The 16,348-nt window shown below is 37.2% G+C and overlaps 1 protein-coding gene across 2 annotated transcripts; it reads left to right on the forward strand.

Annotated features, from left to right (window-relative positions):
* Positions 1–202: 202 nt before the first annotated feature.
* On the forward strand, positions 203–10,652 carry LOC133532306 (serine protease 3-like). Of its 2 annotated transcripts, XM_061870916.1 has the most exons (5): positions 203–521; positions 1,500–1,570; positions 7,939–8,066; positions 9,059–9,252; positions 10,193–10,652. In XM_061870916.1, the coding sequence occupies exons 1-5, from the start codon at positions 489–491 to the stop codon at positions 10,532–10,534; spliced, it is 768 nt and encodes a 255-aa protein (XP_061726900.1). In that variant the 5' UTR covers positions 203–488; the 3' UTR covers positions 10,535–10,652. The 2 variants fall into 2 exon arrangements, with proteins under 2 accessions (XP_061726900.1, XP_061726899.1); XM_061870915.1 differs by lacking the exons at positions 203–521; positions 1,500–1,570 and adding an exon at positions 6,137–6,534.
* Positions 10,653–16,348: the final 5,696 nt, after the last annotated feature.

Below are 16,348 nucleotides of genomic sequence, written 5' to 3' on the forward strand. Positions count from 1 at the left end.
CCGGAAAAGTATTGGGCGCTTTTTTCTTTGTTAACATTTTTAGCAAAGAAAACTAGTACCATGTAATGTGATGTAAGGGTGACCCCTCACTAGCGTCTTTTGAGCGTCAGCGTCTAGTCGGTGCCATGGAAAATGACGCTATAGAGTCGACGAGACGCCGACGCTCGAGAGACGCTATTAGTGTGGGGTGACTCTTAAACCAAAGGTTAATTTGTTTACTTTTAAGAAAAATACTTTCAGCATTATATGTCCTAAAACTGTGGAGTAGGGAAAGTCATTGTAACTTAAATGAAACTTTTCTCTCATTTTCCTAATCTATCTATCTCTATCTCTATACATACCAAAGTCCCCCAAATGGTCCCTTTGATCGTCGCAAAGATTTATGCGTCTATGTTCGTTGTTATCGCCGATATCTACAATTTGCAACGAGCGCGGTAATAAAAGATACTATCGGAACGAGCGAAGGGAGAAGTGGAAAAACTTTTGTGATGTGTAGAAATGCAATTGCTAGCGAATTTTGGGTAAATAACTTTTTTTTTATCTATATAATCTGTATATGGCATCTGTACACGCCATTAGATATATCGGAACGGCCAAGATACACAAATATCTGAACACGTCTATTGCCAAGGCGTTAGAGTGCGTGTCAGATATTTTTGAGCACCTCGACCGCTCCGATATATCATGATGGCGACTTACCTATTATTAGATCTGCCATTTATGAGGGTAGTATACCATCGTCCATACAAAAAGAGAAAACGTTTTTTTTTTCACTTCTAAATATTTTCCATTCTCCATTATTTTTTAGTATGTTATTGACACAATGAAAAACTATAGGTTTTCCTGTTTTTCAAAATTTGCAATACTTTTTTTGAAAGCGAAACTTGTAAACCTAGAATATATTATACTGAAGCGATCGACATCAAAATCAAAGTGATATGTTAAGATTTAGTTAGTGGAAACCGTTTTCTCCTGAAATAGAATTTCATAGAAAAAGTACCGTTATTTCGCTAGGATCGCAAAGCTATTCCCTCTTAATTGAGGAGATTATTAACTTATTAAGTATGAACTAAAATAGATGTCATGTATTAAAAAAAAAGTATATACATAGGTTAACAAGTATTACACCAAGACACTTATTTGGTATCCATATTAAAATTAAAAATTTCGTCGACCAGTTTGGCCTAGTGGGTAGTGACCCTGCCTACGAAGCCGATGGTCCCCGGTTCAAATCCTGGCATTTATTCGTGTGATGACCATGGAGATTTGTTCCTGAGTCATGGGTGTTTTGTATGTATTTAAGTATTTATAAATATTTATATATTATATATATCGTTGTCTAAGTACCCTCAACACAAGCCTTATTGAGCTTACTGTGGGACTTAGTCAATTTGTGTAATAATGTCCTATAATATTTATTTATTTATAGTAGTGTGATTCCTCAACGAACATAGTTATCAAAATATTTCATAAAGAAATACTTTGATTTGTTTCTATAGTTGTGGTTATTATGGTCAGCTACGGACTGCCCGAAGGCTTGGCTGGATGAAGCTGATTTAAATTATGTTAAGTAAGTAAAAATGGAATATGTAAACTAGTTTTCATTTCTCATACTCTGAAAATGGGTCATTGCTGAACTAAAAGGTGTGCAGAAAGTGATACTGATAGGTTTCTGCACTCGAGCATTTTACATTCCAAGTACTTTTTTTTTTACGATAAGTAGTTGAAGTCCTGGTTTTAAATGGATTTTTTATACATTTTCTATTTTGATAATTAACTCCCCATTCCATAAATAACGATATTTTCACCTAAATTGTTCACTGAAAGTAACCTCATAAAATACCACTGAAGTTGCACGTGTATTTTACTTTCCTCGTATTCGAAATGAAAAATAGAGTGTTTAACTCGGACGAAAGGCATCATTTCAGTCTCGGACTAATGGCCAAACTACCTCGACAGAGATATGTAGGTGCCTTTCATCCCTTGATTAACAATCCAATCTACTAGAGTCTGTTCGGAAAGAGAAGAGTCGTGGAATGTATTGGGCCCCATACTTTCCACGACTCTTCTCTTTCCGAACCGAACAGACTCTATCTATTGCATAAATGTTATATTCTTTCATAGAATATAAAAGCTTCTTGTCCATGAAGTATAGGGACCGTGCGCGTTGGAAGGTCTGCCATCTTGTGGCCTGAATCGGAACCCATATGAGCCCATTTTTAAACTATTACTTAAAGGGACTTAGTACAATCAACAATTGTCTGCCTCATAGTAGCCTTGAAAATCTCTCAAAACGAATTTTAAATGATAGTACTATTAATTCAAAGACAACACTGCTTATTCTTATGGGGAATAGGGGTAATGTGAATAAAAATAATTTAATAAAATTCTTTGAACAATTAAAGACACTTATAGTAAATGAAATTATTATTTTCACATTCCCCTATTGTGATCAAATGTCAGAGGCAGAAAATAACACTAGGTGTAAGTTAAATATATTTTTATATAATCTTTGTACATATAGTGATAAGTTTAGTATAATTGACACTAACAAATTTGTTAGCAAATACCATATGCCTATGGTTTTTTGGACTAAAGGTAAGTTATACCTTTCAAATTATTATAAAAGACAAATAGCTTTGTCGCTATCATATTTGTTTGACATTTCTGCCAAAAATTTGGCAGTTTATCCTGCTTCTATTGAGCAGACCGGTATGAACTTGGTTTTGGTTCCAGTCATAACCAATAATTTAAATTAGCTCTTAAGACAAAAGAATCTGTCTCTGGCAATTTAGCTTTTAGTAAATCTGATGAAAAATACTGCAAACATGGAATGTACATCCACCTGGTGCATCAAAACATTCAATGTATTAGAGGAAAAGATTTACAGATTGAACTTTTTTTGAATGATTATAATATTGATATTTTATGTATTACTGAACATTGGTTGAATAATAATGAATTAATGCCTCAATTTAATAATCACCAGGTGGGCAGTTCGTTCACCAGACTTAGTTCCATACATGGTGGGTCATTAATTATATTAAATAGTCAGTTAAAATTTAAGGAACGTAAGGACATTGTATCCATGTCTGTTGAGCGGACTATAGAACTAAGTGCAGTAGAATTGGAGCAATTTATTGTTGTCTGTGTGTATAGGCCGCCTTTAAGTAATTTTGAAATATTTGAAAGCATAATGGAATCCGTCCTACTTAAAATATCACCTTCTAGTAAGAAATTACTTATATGCGGCGACTATAATGTAAATATTTTGGAAAATTCAACAGTAAGTTGTAGATTGTTGAATCTTTTCAAATCATGTAATCTCAACCACATGTTTATGGAGCCTACTAGAGTGACTGCCACTAGTGCCACCTGTATAGATAATATTTTCACTGATATTTTTCCTACCGCTAAAAATGTAATCAGCAAGTTAGAATCAGACCACTTAGGCCAATTAATGGTGTTTGAGGCTGTAAGGAAAAATACCTTGCGAAAACAAATAACTTTTGTACCAGTAACCTCTGACCGCGTGGAACGAATGAAACAAAGTTTAATTCAGGCGCTACCCTTTCTGTCTTCCAACATGAGTCCTAATGATATGTATAATTCATTCTTTCACACTTTTATGGAAAATTATAATGCGATATTTACTACAAAATCGGTCATGGTTAGTGATGCATCAGTTTTTAGTGAGTGGGCTACTGCAGAGTTACATCAACGAAGACGTGCATTGTATGCCTTGTATGAGGAACGGCGGTTCAATACGAGTGATGAATTTAAGGAATATGTTAAACAATATTCGAAGAAGTTTAAAATAGATTGCCATATCGCAAAGCGTAATTATTTAAGTCAAACAATAAAAACTAGCTCTGATATAATTAAAACAACGTGGAAAGTAATTAATGTGGAGACTGGTAGATCAAAGCAAAGGATGAAAGATCTTAAACTAAAAATTGATGACAAAATCGTAGATTCCAGTTTAGATGTAGCAACAGAATTTGAAAAATTCTTCACCGAGGTACCAGCTTCCACAACTAAGAACTTAAATTCATCACCCTCGTCTGCCGTTACACTGTTAGAAGAGAATGTCCCAGAATGTACTAGAAACCTTAATTTTGAACATGTGAGTGCCTCAGATATATTAAAGGCGTTTAAATCAATTAATGTAAAAAAAACTAGTGACCTTTGGGGAGTCTCCGTTCATACTGTCAAATCCTTAATAGAAGTTGTAGCGCCTGACCTGGTAGTTATATTTAATAACAGTGTTGACTGCGGTGAGTTTCCTGATCTAATGAAACATAGTAAAGTCACTCCTTTATTTAAATCAGGTAGCACATCCGACCCCACTAACTTTAGACCGATATCAGTGTTACCAACATTCAGCAAAATTTTTGAAAAAATAGTTTTGAGTCAGTTATTGAAACATTTTAACATTAATAATCTAATGCACAACAAACAATTTGGTTTTACACGGGGTCGCTCAACAACCGACGCTGGTGTTGAGCTAATTAAACAGATCTTCGATGCCTGGGAGGAGTCACAGGATGCTTTAGGTATCTTCTGTGACTTATCTAAGGCCTTCGATTGCGTCTGTCATGAAACATTGATCAGGAAACTGCACTATTATGGAGTAAGAGGCTCGGCACTGAATTTAATAAAGTCTTACTTACACGGTAGAATACAAAGGGTTGATGTGAGTGGACAGCGATCACCGGGGTCATTGGTCTCTATGGGTGTACCGCAGGGATCAATATTGGGGCCGTTCCTGTTCCTTATCTACATTAATGACCTGCCTTACCTTGTAAAGACCCACCATGACATAGTATTGTTTGCAGACGATACCTCACTTATTTTCAAAGTCAAACGACAGCAACAAGCTTGCAGTGATGTAAACAATGCTATTTCTAAAGTAGTAAATTGGTTTAATGTTAATAATTTATTGTTAAATGAGAAAAAGACTAAGTGCATTAAGTTTGTTACAAGTCACATAAGAAATGAGCAAACAGGTGTCATTGTCAAGGATGAGGAATTGGAACTAGTAGATAGCACAGTTTTTCTTGGTATAACTTTAGATTCTAAACTACAATGGGGTCCCCATATTGCTAATCTCTCGAATAGACTGAGTTCTGCAGCTTTTGCAGTGAGCAAGATCCGTCAGTTAACAGACGTGAAAACAGCTCGATTAGTTTACTTTAGTTACTTTCATAGCATTATGTCATATGGTATTTTACTATGGGGTAGTGCTTCAGAGATAAATACCATTTTTGTTCTGCAGAAGAGGGCTATTCGTGCAATATATAAAATGTACCATAGAGACACACTTAGAGATAAGTTTAAGGACATTAACATAATGACAGTGCACTGTCAATATATTTATGAGAATATTCTGTATGTACATAAAAACATTGCCAGTTTTAAGAAAAACTGTGAAATACATAATATTAATACTAGAAATAAGCATAAGCTCGCAGTGCCCTTCACTAGGCTCCATAAAATTAAGAAATCATTCATGGGTAATTGTGTAAGATTTTACAATAAACTTCCTAATATTATAACTGAATTGTCTGTTAGTAAATTTAAAAATTATGTAAAACGTAAGCTTATCTCTAAAGCCTATTATAGCACACAAGACTACATGAATGATGAAACACCGTGGGATTAAGTGTGATTGTAAAGAATGAATTATTTATTGTTATGTTATTAATGATGAAATTGATAATTCAATGTATATATATACCGTATTTTTTGACATTTAGATTTTATTCTAGAAAGGTTCTAGACTAGTATTTTTATACAATTTTGATGTTTGACGATCTTTTTGTGAAATTCTTATTATTAAGTTTACCATATCTATAATAGTTCAATGTTTTTTTTAGAACAATAATAACTGCATCAATAAATTGCTCTGATATTTAGATTAAGATGATATTTGTAAAATTTGACGATTTAAAAGTGCTTGTTGCTAGGCCTATTTGAATAAAGAATATTTTGAATTGAATTGAATTGAACCATAAACATCTACATTTACACGTCACGTGTTTTCTTGTGCATAGGAGGTTCTGCCATCTTGTGCCTGTTTATGGTTCCGATTCAGAACACAAGATGGCAGACCCTCCAACGCGCACGGTCCCTATATGAGCTGAGCACACTCGTGTTACTCTGTACCTCGGACCAAAGAGAGTATGAATATACGGACTAAGACTTTTTAAATCACCTTTTATCTGAGATCTGTGACCTGTACGTTAGAAATCTGTCAATTTACTATGTCAAACACCACAACAAACAATTACCTATGGAAATATTAACCCAATAACCCACCATGAAAACGACATGGCTAGCCATTGGCTTCGTCACAGTGCTAGCTTTATTCTCCCTCTTCTCCATCATAAAGTTCGCTACAGAAGTTGATGATAAGGATGAGAGACCTGTAACTAAGGCTGAAGATGTCGAGGTTGTTGAGCTTCCAGTACTGAAGCTGACGGATGTAGGTGGTCGGAGTAATATGAACCGCTCTTTTACTGCTTCTTTAAAGTAAGTTTATAGTATACTTAATTACTTGCGCGATGACACAAAATGAAGCTTGGCCTCCAACACAAGAGCACTTTGCTCGGTCCAGAGCGGATTCACGCCAGCTTTCGCTGACGCCGAGTTCACAGAGATGTTTCCATTCTTTCCGCCCAACAATATTTAGAATGACTAGCAGGACGACAGGACAGGACAGGACAGGAGGAGTTTTTGATATAAATAGTCGATTTGATGTTACTTAATCCTCACATAGGAAAGCTTAGAAAAAAGAGCTATAGTTATTTTTGATTCGAAACAAGCAATTTATGTAAAGGTGTACTTATTAAATACATAGTATACGTACCTATATTGACGCTTCGGGATATTCATTCTTTTGGGGACTAGCTTACATATATACCATTATCATTGCGCATCGCTATCGCCGCTGCCAATTTCGGATGACTCACTGACCGGGTTTGGAGATCCCATGATCTTAAGCTAGAGACGAAGTTTAGCGTCTACAAGGCGCTTATCATCCCGGCATCCCGGTGCTTCTGTATGGCTCAAAGACTGCCTTTACAAATCCAGTGAAAAAGACACCTTAGGTGATAGGTGCCTAGCACCTATCACTTAAGGTGTTTAAAGCATATACTCAGAATCAAATGGCAAGACCGAGTTCCAAATTCTGAGGTCCTGCGTCGTTCCGGGACCTGGTATGGATCCGAGGCTCTACTAATGCATTGACAGCTTAAGCGGTATGGGCGGTGTGGAGGTATCCTCTGTATGGATGACCGCCGCTTGCCCAAAACCGTATTCTACTCTGAATTGGTGAAAGACAAGTGGTAGTACGGCAGTCAGCATCTGCGTTATAAGACTTATAAGGACGTGGTCAACCGACACCTGAACGCTTGCAATATCGACCCTGAGGTCCTGAGTCCTGACCTGACAGGTCATCTTGGCGGTCTACTATTTTTAGTGTTGGTTAAGACTCAAGTCCTTTGAGTCCTCTGCTTTAAAACTCGACTCATCAGCTTTTCAGACTTTGTAAAGACTTGAGCCCTTTTAAGAGAACTCTCAAATTATGCACAAAAAAATTCTAAAAGGCATTGTCTCCATACGAGTTCTTACCAACTCTAGGTTTACCATCTTTAACCGTATATAATCGTTTGAGGAAAACTCCCTCAGTATGTACCTTAGATGCCAAATGCGTTGTTGCTTGCTTGACGTTGTTGGTAAAGAGAGACCGCGAAGCCCTCTTCAGATATAGAAGTTTGTATGAAGGTGGAGGAATCAGGTATTTCTCCAGCTGACTGTACAGGCAGCTGCAGAAATAACTAACCCCCCCCTCTCCCTGCATAGAAGTTTGTTTGCAGAGGGGGTTAACTACTCATCTCTGTAGCTGGCTGTCCATAAACAAATCTCTTTCCACAGATATCCATACCTCGCCGCTATAATAGCTCGAAGCGTCACTGACGAACCTGCGGGCTGGATTTTCACCTGTTTCGGCAGCGTCATCGCCACGAAGTGGATCGTCACTGCTGCGCACTGCAAGATACAAAGTACCACACTCTAATAATATACTCGTAGTATAGCACACATTTAAGTTTGTTTTACTGTGTTTTATCTTGAGAATATTATCGGTTCAAGCCACTAGGCGAGAGCAAATCGTCCGGTGACAAGCAAAACTCACTAATTACTAAGAAATAATTAAACAAAAAGCAACCTTATTAGAAGTAATATGGTTCATTATGGCTATCGACTTGTGGTGGTACTTATAGAGTTTTGCTTGACACCTGACGAAATACAATGTATATATTATAGAATAGAATAGAATAGAATAGTTTATTTTCTAATAAGTATTACAGACATATTTACCAGGGGCATTTATTATTTACGCTGGAGTTACACACTGTGCACAATGATTTCCACTTCGATTGTGAGTGCTATTTACATTCTCGGGTTTTGAAATTCTGAATAAGCGCTGGTGGAATAGCGGTAAAAGTATGCGACTTTCAATCCGGAGGTCTCCGGTTCAAACCCCGGCTCGTACCAATGAGTTTTTCGGAACTTATGTACTTTATATATGATTTGATATTGACTAGTCGCTTTTCGGCGAAGGAAAACATTGTGAGGAAACCGGACTAATCCCAATAAGGGCTAGTTGCCCCTCTGGGTTCAAAGGTCAGATGACAGCAGCTTAGGTAAAAACTAGTACCTACGTGAAATCTCGGGATTAGTTGCCAAGCGGCCCCAGGTTCCTATGAGCCGTGGCAAGCAGCCGGGACAAAGGCAAATTCTGGACTAAAGTAACAGTTTAGGCTCGAGCCTCAGATCTGCGTGGCGATTTCAGATATGGGGCGCAGCAGTCCCATATCTGCTATTAGGTACATACCTAATAGAAATCTTAAATATTATTTAATCCTTATATACTTAAGCTAAAAAATCATCTTACACTCACAGTCGAACGTTACGAACATTTAGATATCTGTTGTTTACTACGCGCTAGTTGGTGCAGAGTAGATTACAAATAATTTTAATCTTCGACCACCAGATCACATCCACCGAACGCTCCTCTACCGCGACTACGTTCACAACCACACGAACACCCACCTCATCCTGAGATGGAAGGTGCACCCCGGATACATCAGCAACAGCACTGTGCCATGGCACGACATAGCCCTAGCCAAGGTCAACGAAGACTTGGAGACAGCTGTGCCTGTTTTCTTTACCAATGGAGCTCAGCAGGTAACCTATAGACTACATCTGCAATCGCAACAACGTCCAACACCCCATCCTGAGATGGAGGAAGGTGCACCCCAGCTGCATCAGCAACAGCACTGTGCCGTGGCACGACATAGCCCTAGCCAAAGTCAACGAAGACTTGTAGATAACTGCGTCTGTTTTCTTTACCAATGGAGCACAGCAGGTAACCAATAGACTACATCTACAACCGACACCCCAACCTGAGGTGGAAGGTGCAACCCGGCTTCATCGGCAACAGCACCGTGCTGCACATAGCGCTGGCGAAGGTCGAGTACCATCAATGGAGTTCAGCAGGTACGCATCACCATCAATACCATCATCAATCGTTTGCTCTTATCCTATTCACTTGGGGTCTGCGCAGCATGTGTTTTTCGTCCAATTCTTCAATACATCTCTATGTCTAATTCATCTTTGAGTATTTTTAAAATGGTTTGAATTGTCGGAGCTCTGTGAAAACGAAGTGAACCTGGAAACAGTGATCGCGAGCTTGAATTTGCACTATTTTGGTTCAATCGCGTTTTAATTCGATATTCTGAGCATGACTTGGCTCTCTATTCAAAGAATACTGTTGGTTAGAAAGAAGTGGGCGGTGACTTCGTGACTGTACCTGAACTCACCTCGTTCTGAAGTGGTAGATGCCGAAGCTTCATAACTAACCACAACGTGTCATGTTTGGGTCAAAATTCTTATCATTTTCTTGTTTTTTGTCCCCAAAAAATGTGACGGAGTGAAGCTAGTTGTATGGGGTGAAATTTAGTATTATTTTTTTCCCAAGATAATTATAATCTACAGCTAGAAAGACATGAAATTTCGATCTGAAAGACAGCTCATTAGAAAGTATCTTAAACATGCAAGTGAGACAGTCAGAAATAAACGTGTGTCACACAAAATGTTTTTAACAGTAACTTGTTTATTTTCAAAGGTCCAAGCCAGCGTATGGAAGACGATAATCACCATGGAACGCCGCACATACCTCACCAATGACATGGAAATCTACGACGTCAGAATTATCAACCCAATTTTCTGTTATGAGCGCTACGGATTTACCTTAGATGACACGTTCATATGCGTCAACATGACCCGCGATGCTGATTGCTTCATCACCGAGTTTGGACCGATCTTCACCGCCACTGAACGTGTACTGGGTATTCTGAGATTAATGCCGAATGACTGTGAAAATAAGGTGGCCATATTTACGAATGTGACGTCATATTTTGAGTGGATTTCAAAGGAAACTGGGATCGGGAAAGAAAAAGTCATATAGGCTAAATATCTAAATAAGTGTCATTGTAACAAATTTTTTGTTGTTGTTTATGTTTATTTATTTACCCACGTTTGTACATCTATATCAGTAATAATACGTTTTTGTTATCAAATGGTCACTTTTTTTTAAATTTCAAGATGATCAAAGTACAACATACCTAACAGTCAGTCAGTTTCTCTCAGTTGCTCAAAGGTTTACTGGAAGATATCCCTTAGTTTGTTGTGTGTATAACTTTAACTTCTCTTTCTATGATTTCACCTTAGAAGAAACGCTCATATGCGTCATTATGATATACGCCTATGACAATTTCATTATGGAGTTTGTGCCTATTCAGAATATAAAAAAACAGAAAACATCTTACAGAAAACCGCAGCCAAATAACACTAGACCCTACTCATAGTGTTGTGGTGTTCCTGCCGGTGAGTAAGGTTTCCAGAGCTCAACGAGGGGAGGGAGGGTTATTAGGGTCGGCAACGCGCATGTAACTCCTCTGAAGTTGCAGGCGTACATAGGCTACGGAGACTGCTTACCACCAGGCGGGCCGTATGCTTGTTTGCCACCGACGTAGTATTAAAAAAATTAAGGTAATTTTGAAAAATTTTATAATTTTGAAAACGGTGTATCACGAGGAACCCGAAAGATTTTAACCTCGCAATTAAAGAAGGAAAAATATTATAGCTCCCCTACACGATGGCCCAGCGCTGGGCCAGCGAGATAGCCATACGATGTTTGAAAGCACGCACTATGGAATAGGCTACGTGTAAATGCGTACGAACCATCTTTGATCTAAGGACGAAAAACCGTGGCCATCCCATCGCCATCCCGCCGAGCCATAAGCCACCCGACACCGCTACCCTCTTTACACGCTGGCCCATCTTAGTGGGCCAGTATGATGGCCCATTACCTTTTTTTCCAAAAACCTATTTTTTTGCAAAGTGTTATTTGTCACTTTTTTACATGAGGATATTTACATTATGTCCCATAGTAGCAACATCGCCATCAAAAAGGCGTTAACGAAAAAAATACGTTTTTTTTTAGATGGCATTAACTCTAAACTAGCCGAATTCCAGAAAAGTTCATAAGACATCTTAGTCTTAAAATATGATCAGGAATACACTATTAAAATCTTTCGGGTCACTCGTGAAACGTCGTGTATAAAATAATTATGGGTGTCATTCTGGACTATTTTGAATTACCCAAATACAACTAACATCATGAATGGTGTAAATATTTTAAAAACTTTTAAAATAAACTGACAATAATCTTAAACGCATTGAAACAGAGTTCCTGCTCAAAGGGCAGTCTTCATTAATTCGAGCCTAAAACTACAAATTGACTTTAAGATGACCCTCGAAGTGTCTAATGACAGCCACCCCCGCCATAAAAACACAATCGGATCGGACGGTCATTCCGGACACAATTAAATAAGATAGACGCGGGCGATGACCTTAGCTAATCTAAAGAACTGTCGCTGCAGCAATGTAGCAAATGTATCTGTAAAATGCTAGTTCGTTTTATTACAGAAAATAAAAGAAAATACCGAGGAAGATTGCAAAATTGCAGAGCAAACAAATGCTTAGTTTTTCAGATACTCTGCTATTCATTGGTGGACCTCGGAGCTTGATGTCTAAAATAATAGCAAAGCCAAAGATATACCGTGGATTGGGGCTACTTTGATTCCTGGGTTTACTTTGATATAAACTTTACCCCAGGTTCAACTTCAAACTCGAATATGACGCTTTCTGAATGTATCCTTTGGAATTTTTTACAGTTGGCTAGATTGAACATCACTGCTAGTTTGTGATTTGTGTCCGAGTGATAAATCACGTCCATCGATGAGAAAAAAATTAAAGTGTGTAAGTATTCGTTTTGTGTACTTTTATATTGTCATTTTTATTTTATTTTGGTTCTATATTTGTAGCGATAAATACATATTAATTTTGTAATTGATCACATATCAGTGAAAGAATATGGGTCAAATAGCCTTTGCCATTCTAAGAGTTTTTTTAGTTCTCTGTCGAAAGATGGCCGTAAATTTAGTTGATTATAAAATTTACTTTGACAATACGCCTCTATACTCAATTCTCTTTGATAATAGTAAATAAATAAATAAATATTTATAGGTCATATACAAATTGACAAAGTCCCACAGTAAGCTCAATAGGGCTTGTGTTATGGGTACTGCCGCCTGTTGCTACCTTTCTTTACATTATATATTTGTTTTTAAATTTGTTTTGTTTGTGGTGCAATAAAGAATATTTACTTACTTACTTAGACAAAGATATATACAATATATTAAATACTTAAATAGTGAATTTTGCATGATAAATTTTGTGAAGGTAGTTTTTAAGACATGATCAGATAATGTCATTTTCGGTTTTTATCCCTATTCACCCCGCCATCTCTATTCGCCCCATTTGACGGTACCTACAATACCTACATTTTATCGCCGACTATAGGTACTTTTTAAATAATTATTCGAATAATCGTCAAGATAATTCGGACTCTCAATCATAATAAGTATTTCTCACAATGGAATTTTTGGATATTTTTTTTACTACACTCAGTTAATTTTACTCAAATGAAATACATTTGAAGCTTACCCCTCAGTGTTTAATGTCGTCGGAATTGCAGTGTCCCCATACTGCAATCTGATCTGCTATCCAGACACAATTATACAAGATGGCAGAGGTCGACGACCTTATTGAGAGCACTGTTTGGGGTCCTAACCTAACAATAACAGGGTAATTTCAATTTCACCAGCCATACTCTGCGTAGTGAATAGGTCATACTGAACAACTTTTATGCAACCTATGATGCCGAAATAGCGAAAAAAAAAATTGTCTGTCCCATAGAAAAAGCGGGCGGACGATCTCATGCGAAAAATAATAGTGTAGGATTGAAAACCATCGCGGAAAGGGACTCCCTAAGAAAAGTTACTTGGATTGGCTACACGTAGAGTAGCATGTACCAGGAGATAAAGGAAATTGCATAAGATTGAATGAGATTGTAAAGAATCAATATTTTATCTTAATTATATATATATATATATATATATATATATATAGTATCGGAGTAATATATCATATATTAATTCACACATATTGATGAGTCCAACTCTAGTCGGTAGAGTACGGCCGACTTAATCCTGCTCATTTGTTTACTATTATAAATCTCCTATCACAACATTAACTTTCTCTTTAGCATAAATTACAAATGCCTTCCATGGCATCTGCATCCTTTAATTTTTCCTTCTATTACAGTATTTATGTAATCGTCATATCGTGCCACCAACACGAAAGAAGAAGAAATCCTCTTCTGTTCCCATTTATCGTCATAATAAATATATAAAAATATCTTACTAAATTCAAACTTTTCATTCGTTTTTTGTTCTGTTTAACTTCATACTTCTCACCAGTCGCCTTTTCCTCATCTAAAATGCACAGCGCGTGCTGTATTTAACCGTTTTTTTTATTTTACCGGATCCGGTCCGGATCCGGTAGCTCTTGAAAAGTGCCGGATCCGGCCGGATTACCGGATCCGCCGGACCGGATTGCAATCCCTACTCATCAGCCGGAATATATGACACAGATAAATATTTTTTTAATACAGTTGCTCAAAAAGTGCTACATTACGTAGCTGTTTAGCGTGCGGAAAGTTGTATGTCGCGAACTAGTGCTTTTTACTTTTCCACTTGTTCCAATTCATGACTACTTATTGATGAGTGTTAATGTTAGTTTCCTTTAAAATTCGTAATCAACATAAAAACCTACTGTTAATGTAAAAATAATAAATAAAAGCATATTTCATATTTTATTGATCATGATAGAAATTCTTATATTTTTGACATCAATGCAAATTTATTATGTAATTGTCTTTCATGAAATAAATCATCTAATCTAATCTATTACTTACCTCTTCATCATTATAATACGTTTATTGTTTAATATTCAATATTGAAAAACCGTTCTTAATAAGTTGTCTGAATGGAACGGAATAGCTGCCGAAACGCCTGTCAAAGCAGAGGTGTTTTTTTACTGCAAGAATGTTTTAAGTTTCCAAAGGCATATTCTTTTCACACAATTTAAATATACGATACACAAATAATCGTAAATAACAATACTTAAGTAATAACAGTATAATATTTTATATTTACAATTGTTTCTGTCTTATAGAACTTATTAGTTGTCAAGCGGACCCCAGGCTCCCATGAGCCGTGGCAAAATGCCGGGACAACGCGAGGAAGAAGAGAGAGAGAGTTTCTGTCTTATAGAACATGCATAAAAAAGTACTTGTAGTTTTTCTTATTTTTTCGCAACTGTATTAAAAAACGTCGTTCGATACACGTGCAGAAATGTCATTCTTCACTCGTCCCGAGTCTTGCCACTCGCCTACGGCTCGTGGCATTAAGATATCTCGGTACTCGTGAAGTAATGACATACTTTCCGCACTAGCATCGAAATGTACTATTTTGTCATATCGGCATTGGTCTCATAGAGAAAGTTGTTCAGTATGACCCAGAGTATGGCTGGTGAAAATAATGACATCCTGTCCTGTCATTTACATATATATCTAAGGACGGGCCTTACGGGCACTAAGAATGGTGGTAGTTCAATGGTGTCACTCACGCATTCGAGCCAATCGTGCAGTCTAACGCCACAACGCAATTGGTTGATAAGTTCGCATCACCCGCGCGATTGGTCGCAACTAGTTGCGTGAGACTGCACAATCGGCTCAAATTCGTGAGTGACACCACTGAACGAGCACCATTCTTAGTGCCCGTAAGGCCCGTCCATAGATATACGTCAATGGTTGCCACCAATCGCGCGCGTGATGCAGATTCATCAACCAATCGCGTTGTGGTGTTAGACTGCACGATTGGCTCGAATTCGTGTGCGTGACACCGCTGTACTGGCCCCATTCTCACTTGCCCGTAAGGCCCGTCCTTAGATATATGTCAACCCATTCTGTATACATCATATTTTCATACTTTCACACATTAACTTAGTCCGTCAACCACGTAGCTACTACTAGAATAGGTATAACATATATTTTCAAATGTTGGTAAAGGACGTAGCATGAACGTAGCTAAATAAATTCAGTTTGAGTATGACAAAATGTGCATGATATACCCAAAATTATTTTCCAAAAGAATTTCTCAAATGCAACCTAGCGATCCAACCCCTAAACTATTACAAAAATAAACAACAACTCAAAAACAATTAAGTATATTTTATTAAAAGGGTACAAGACTGATTTTGCTTTGGCAACAAATTTGAAGAATGCAGCTGTATTTAGCCAAAGCATTTTGCGTTTTTTATTCAAATCATTACACTGTAAGTACACAGTGATAGAGTTTATTTTCGTTTAAATATTTCTTGTAAGACGGCAAAAATATATTGCAAATATAGTTTCGTCTCGGTCTGAGCCAATGATGCAAAGATTTTTATGATCTTAGGATGAATCCGCGAATTTGACTCCTCTATTGTTACGATATTTCTTTTATTCGCTTCTATTCTTCGCGAAAATACACTCAAAACGTTTGTCGCTTAAGACATTTTTGCTTGTTTTTGTATAGGTTTGAGTTTGAGATGGACTTAAAAGCCAAGGATTTTAGGTTAGATTTTGTATGGATAGCGTATTATTGAAGTAGCGGAAATGTTAATGTAGAGTTATTAGTCATGTCGGAGGGTGGTCAACAATTTGTATGATTAATATTTGTGGTTCCGCTAAGTAACTAGAGAAAACTGACATGGAGAGGATTATACGACATCTGTTTGGTTGGCAAAAGTTTTCAATATAAGTAAATAAATG

The sequence above is a fragment of the Cydia pomonella genome, chromosome 26 (assembly GCF_033807575.1).
Source record: "Cydia pomonella isolate Wapato2018A chromosome 26, ilCydPomo1, whole genome shotgun sequence".
Classification (NCBI taxonomy): Eukaryota; Metazoa; Arthropoda; class Insecta; order Lepidoptera; family Tortricidae; genus Cydia; species Cydia pomonella.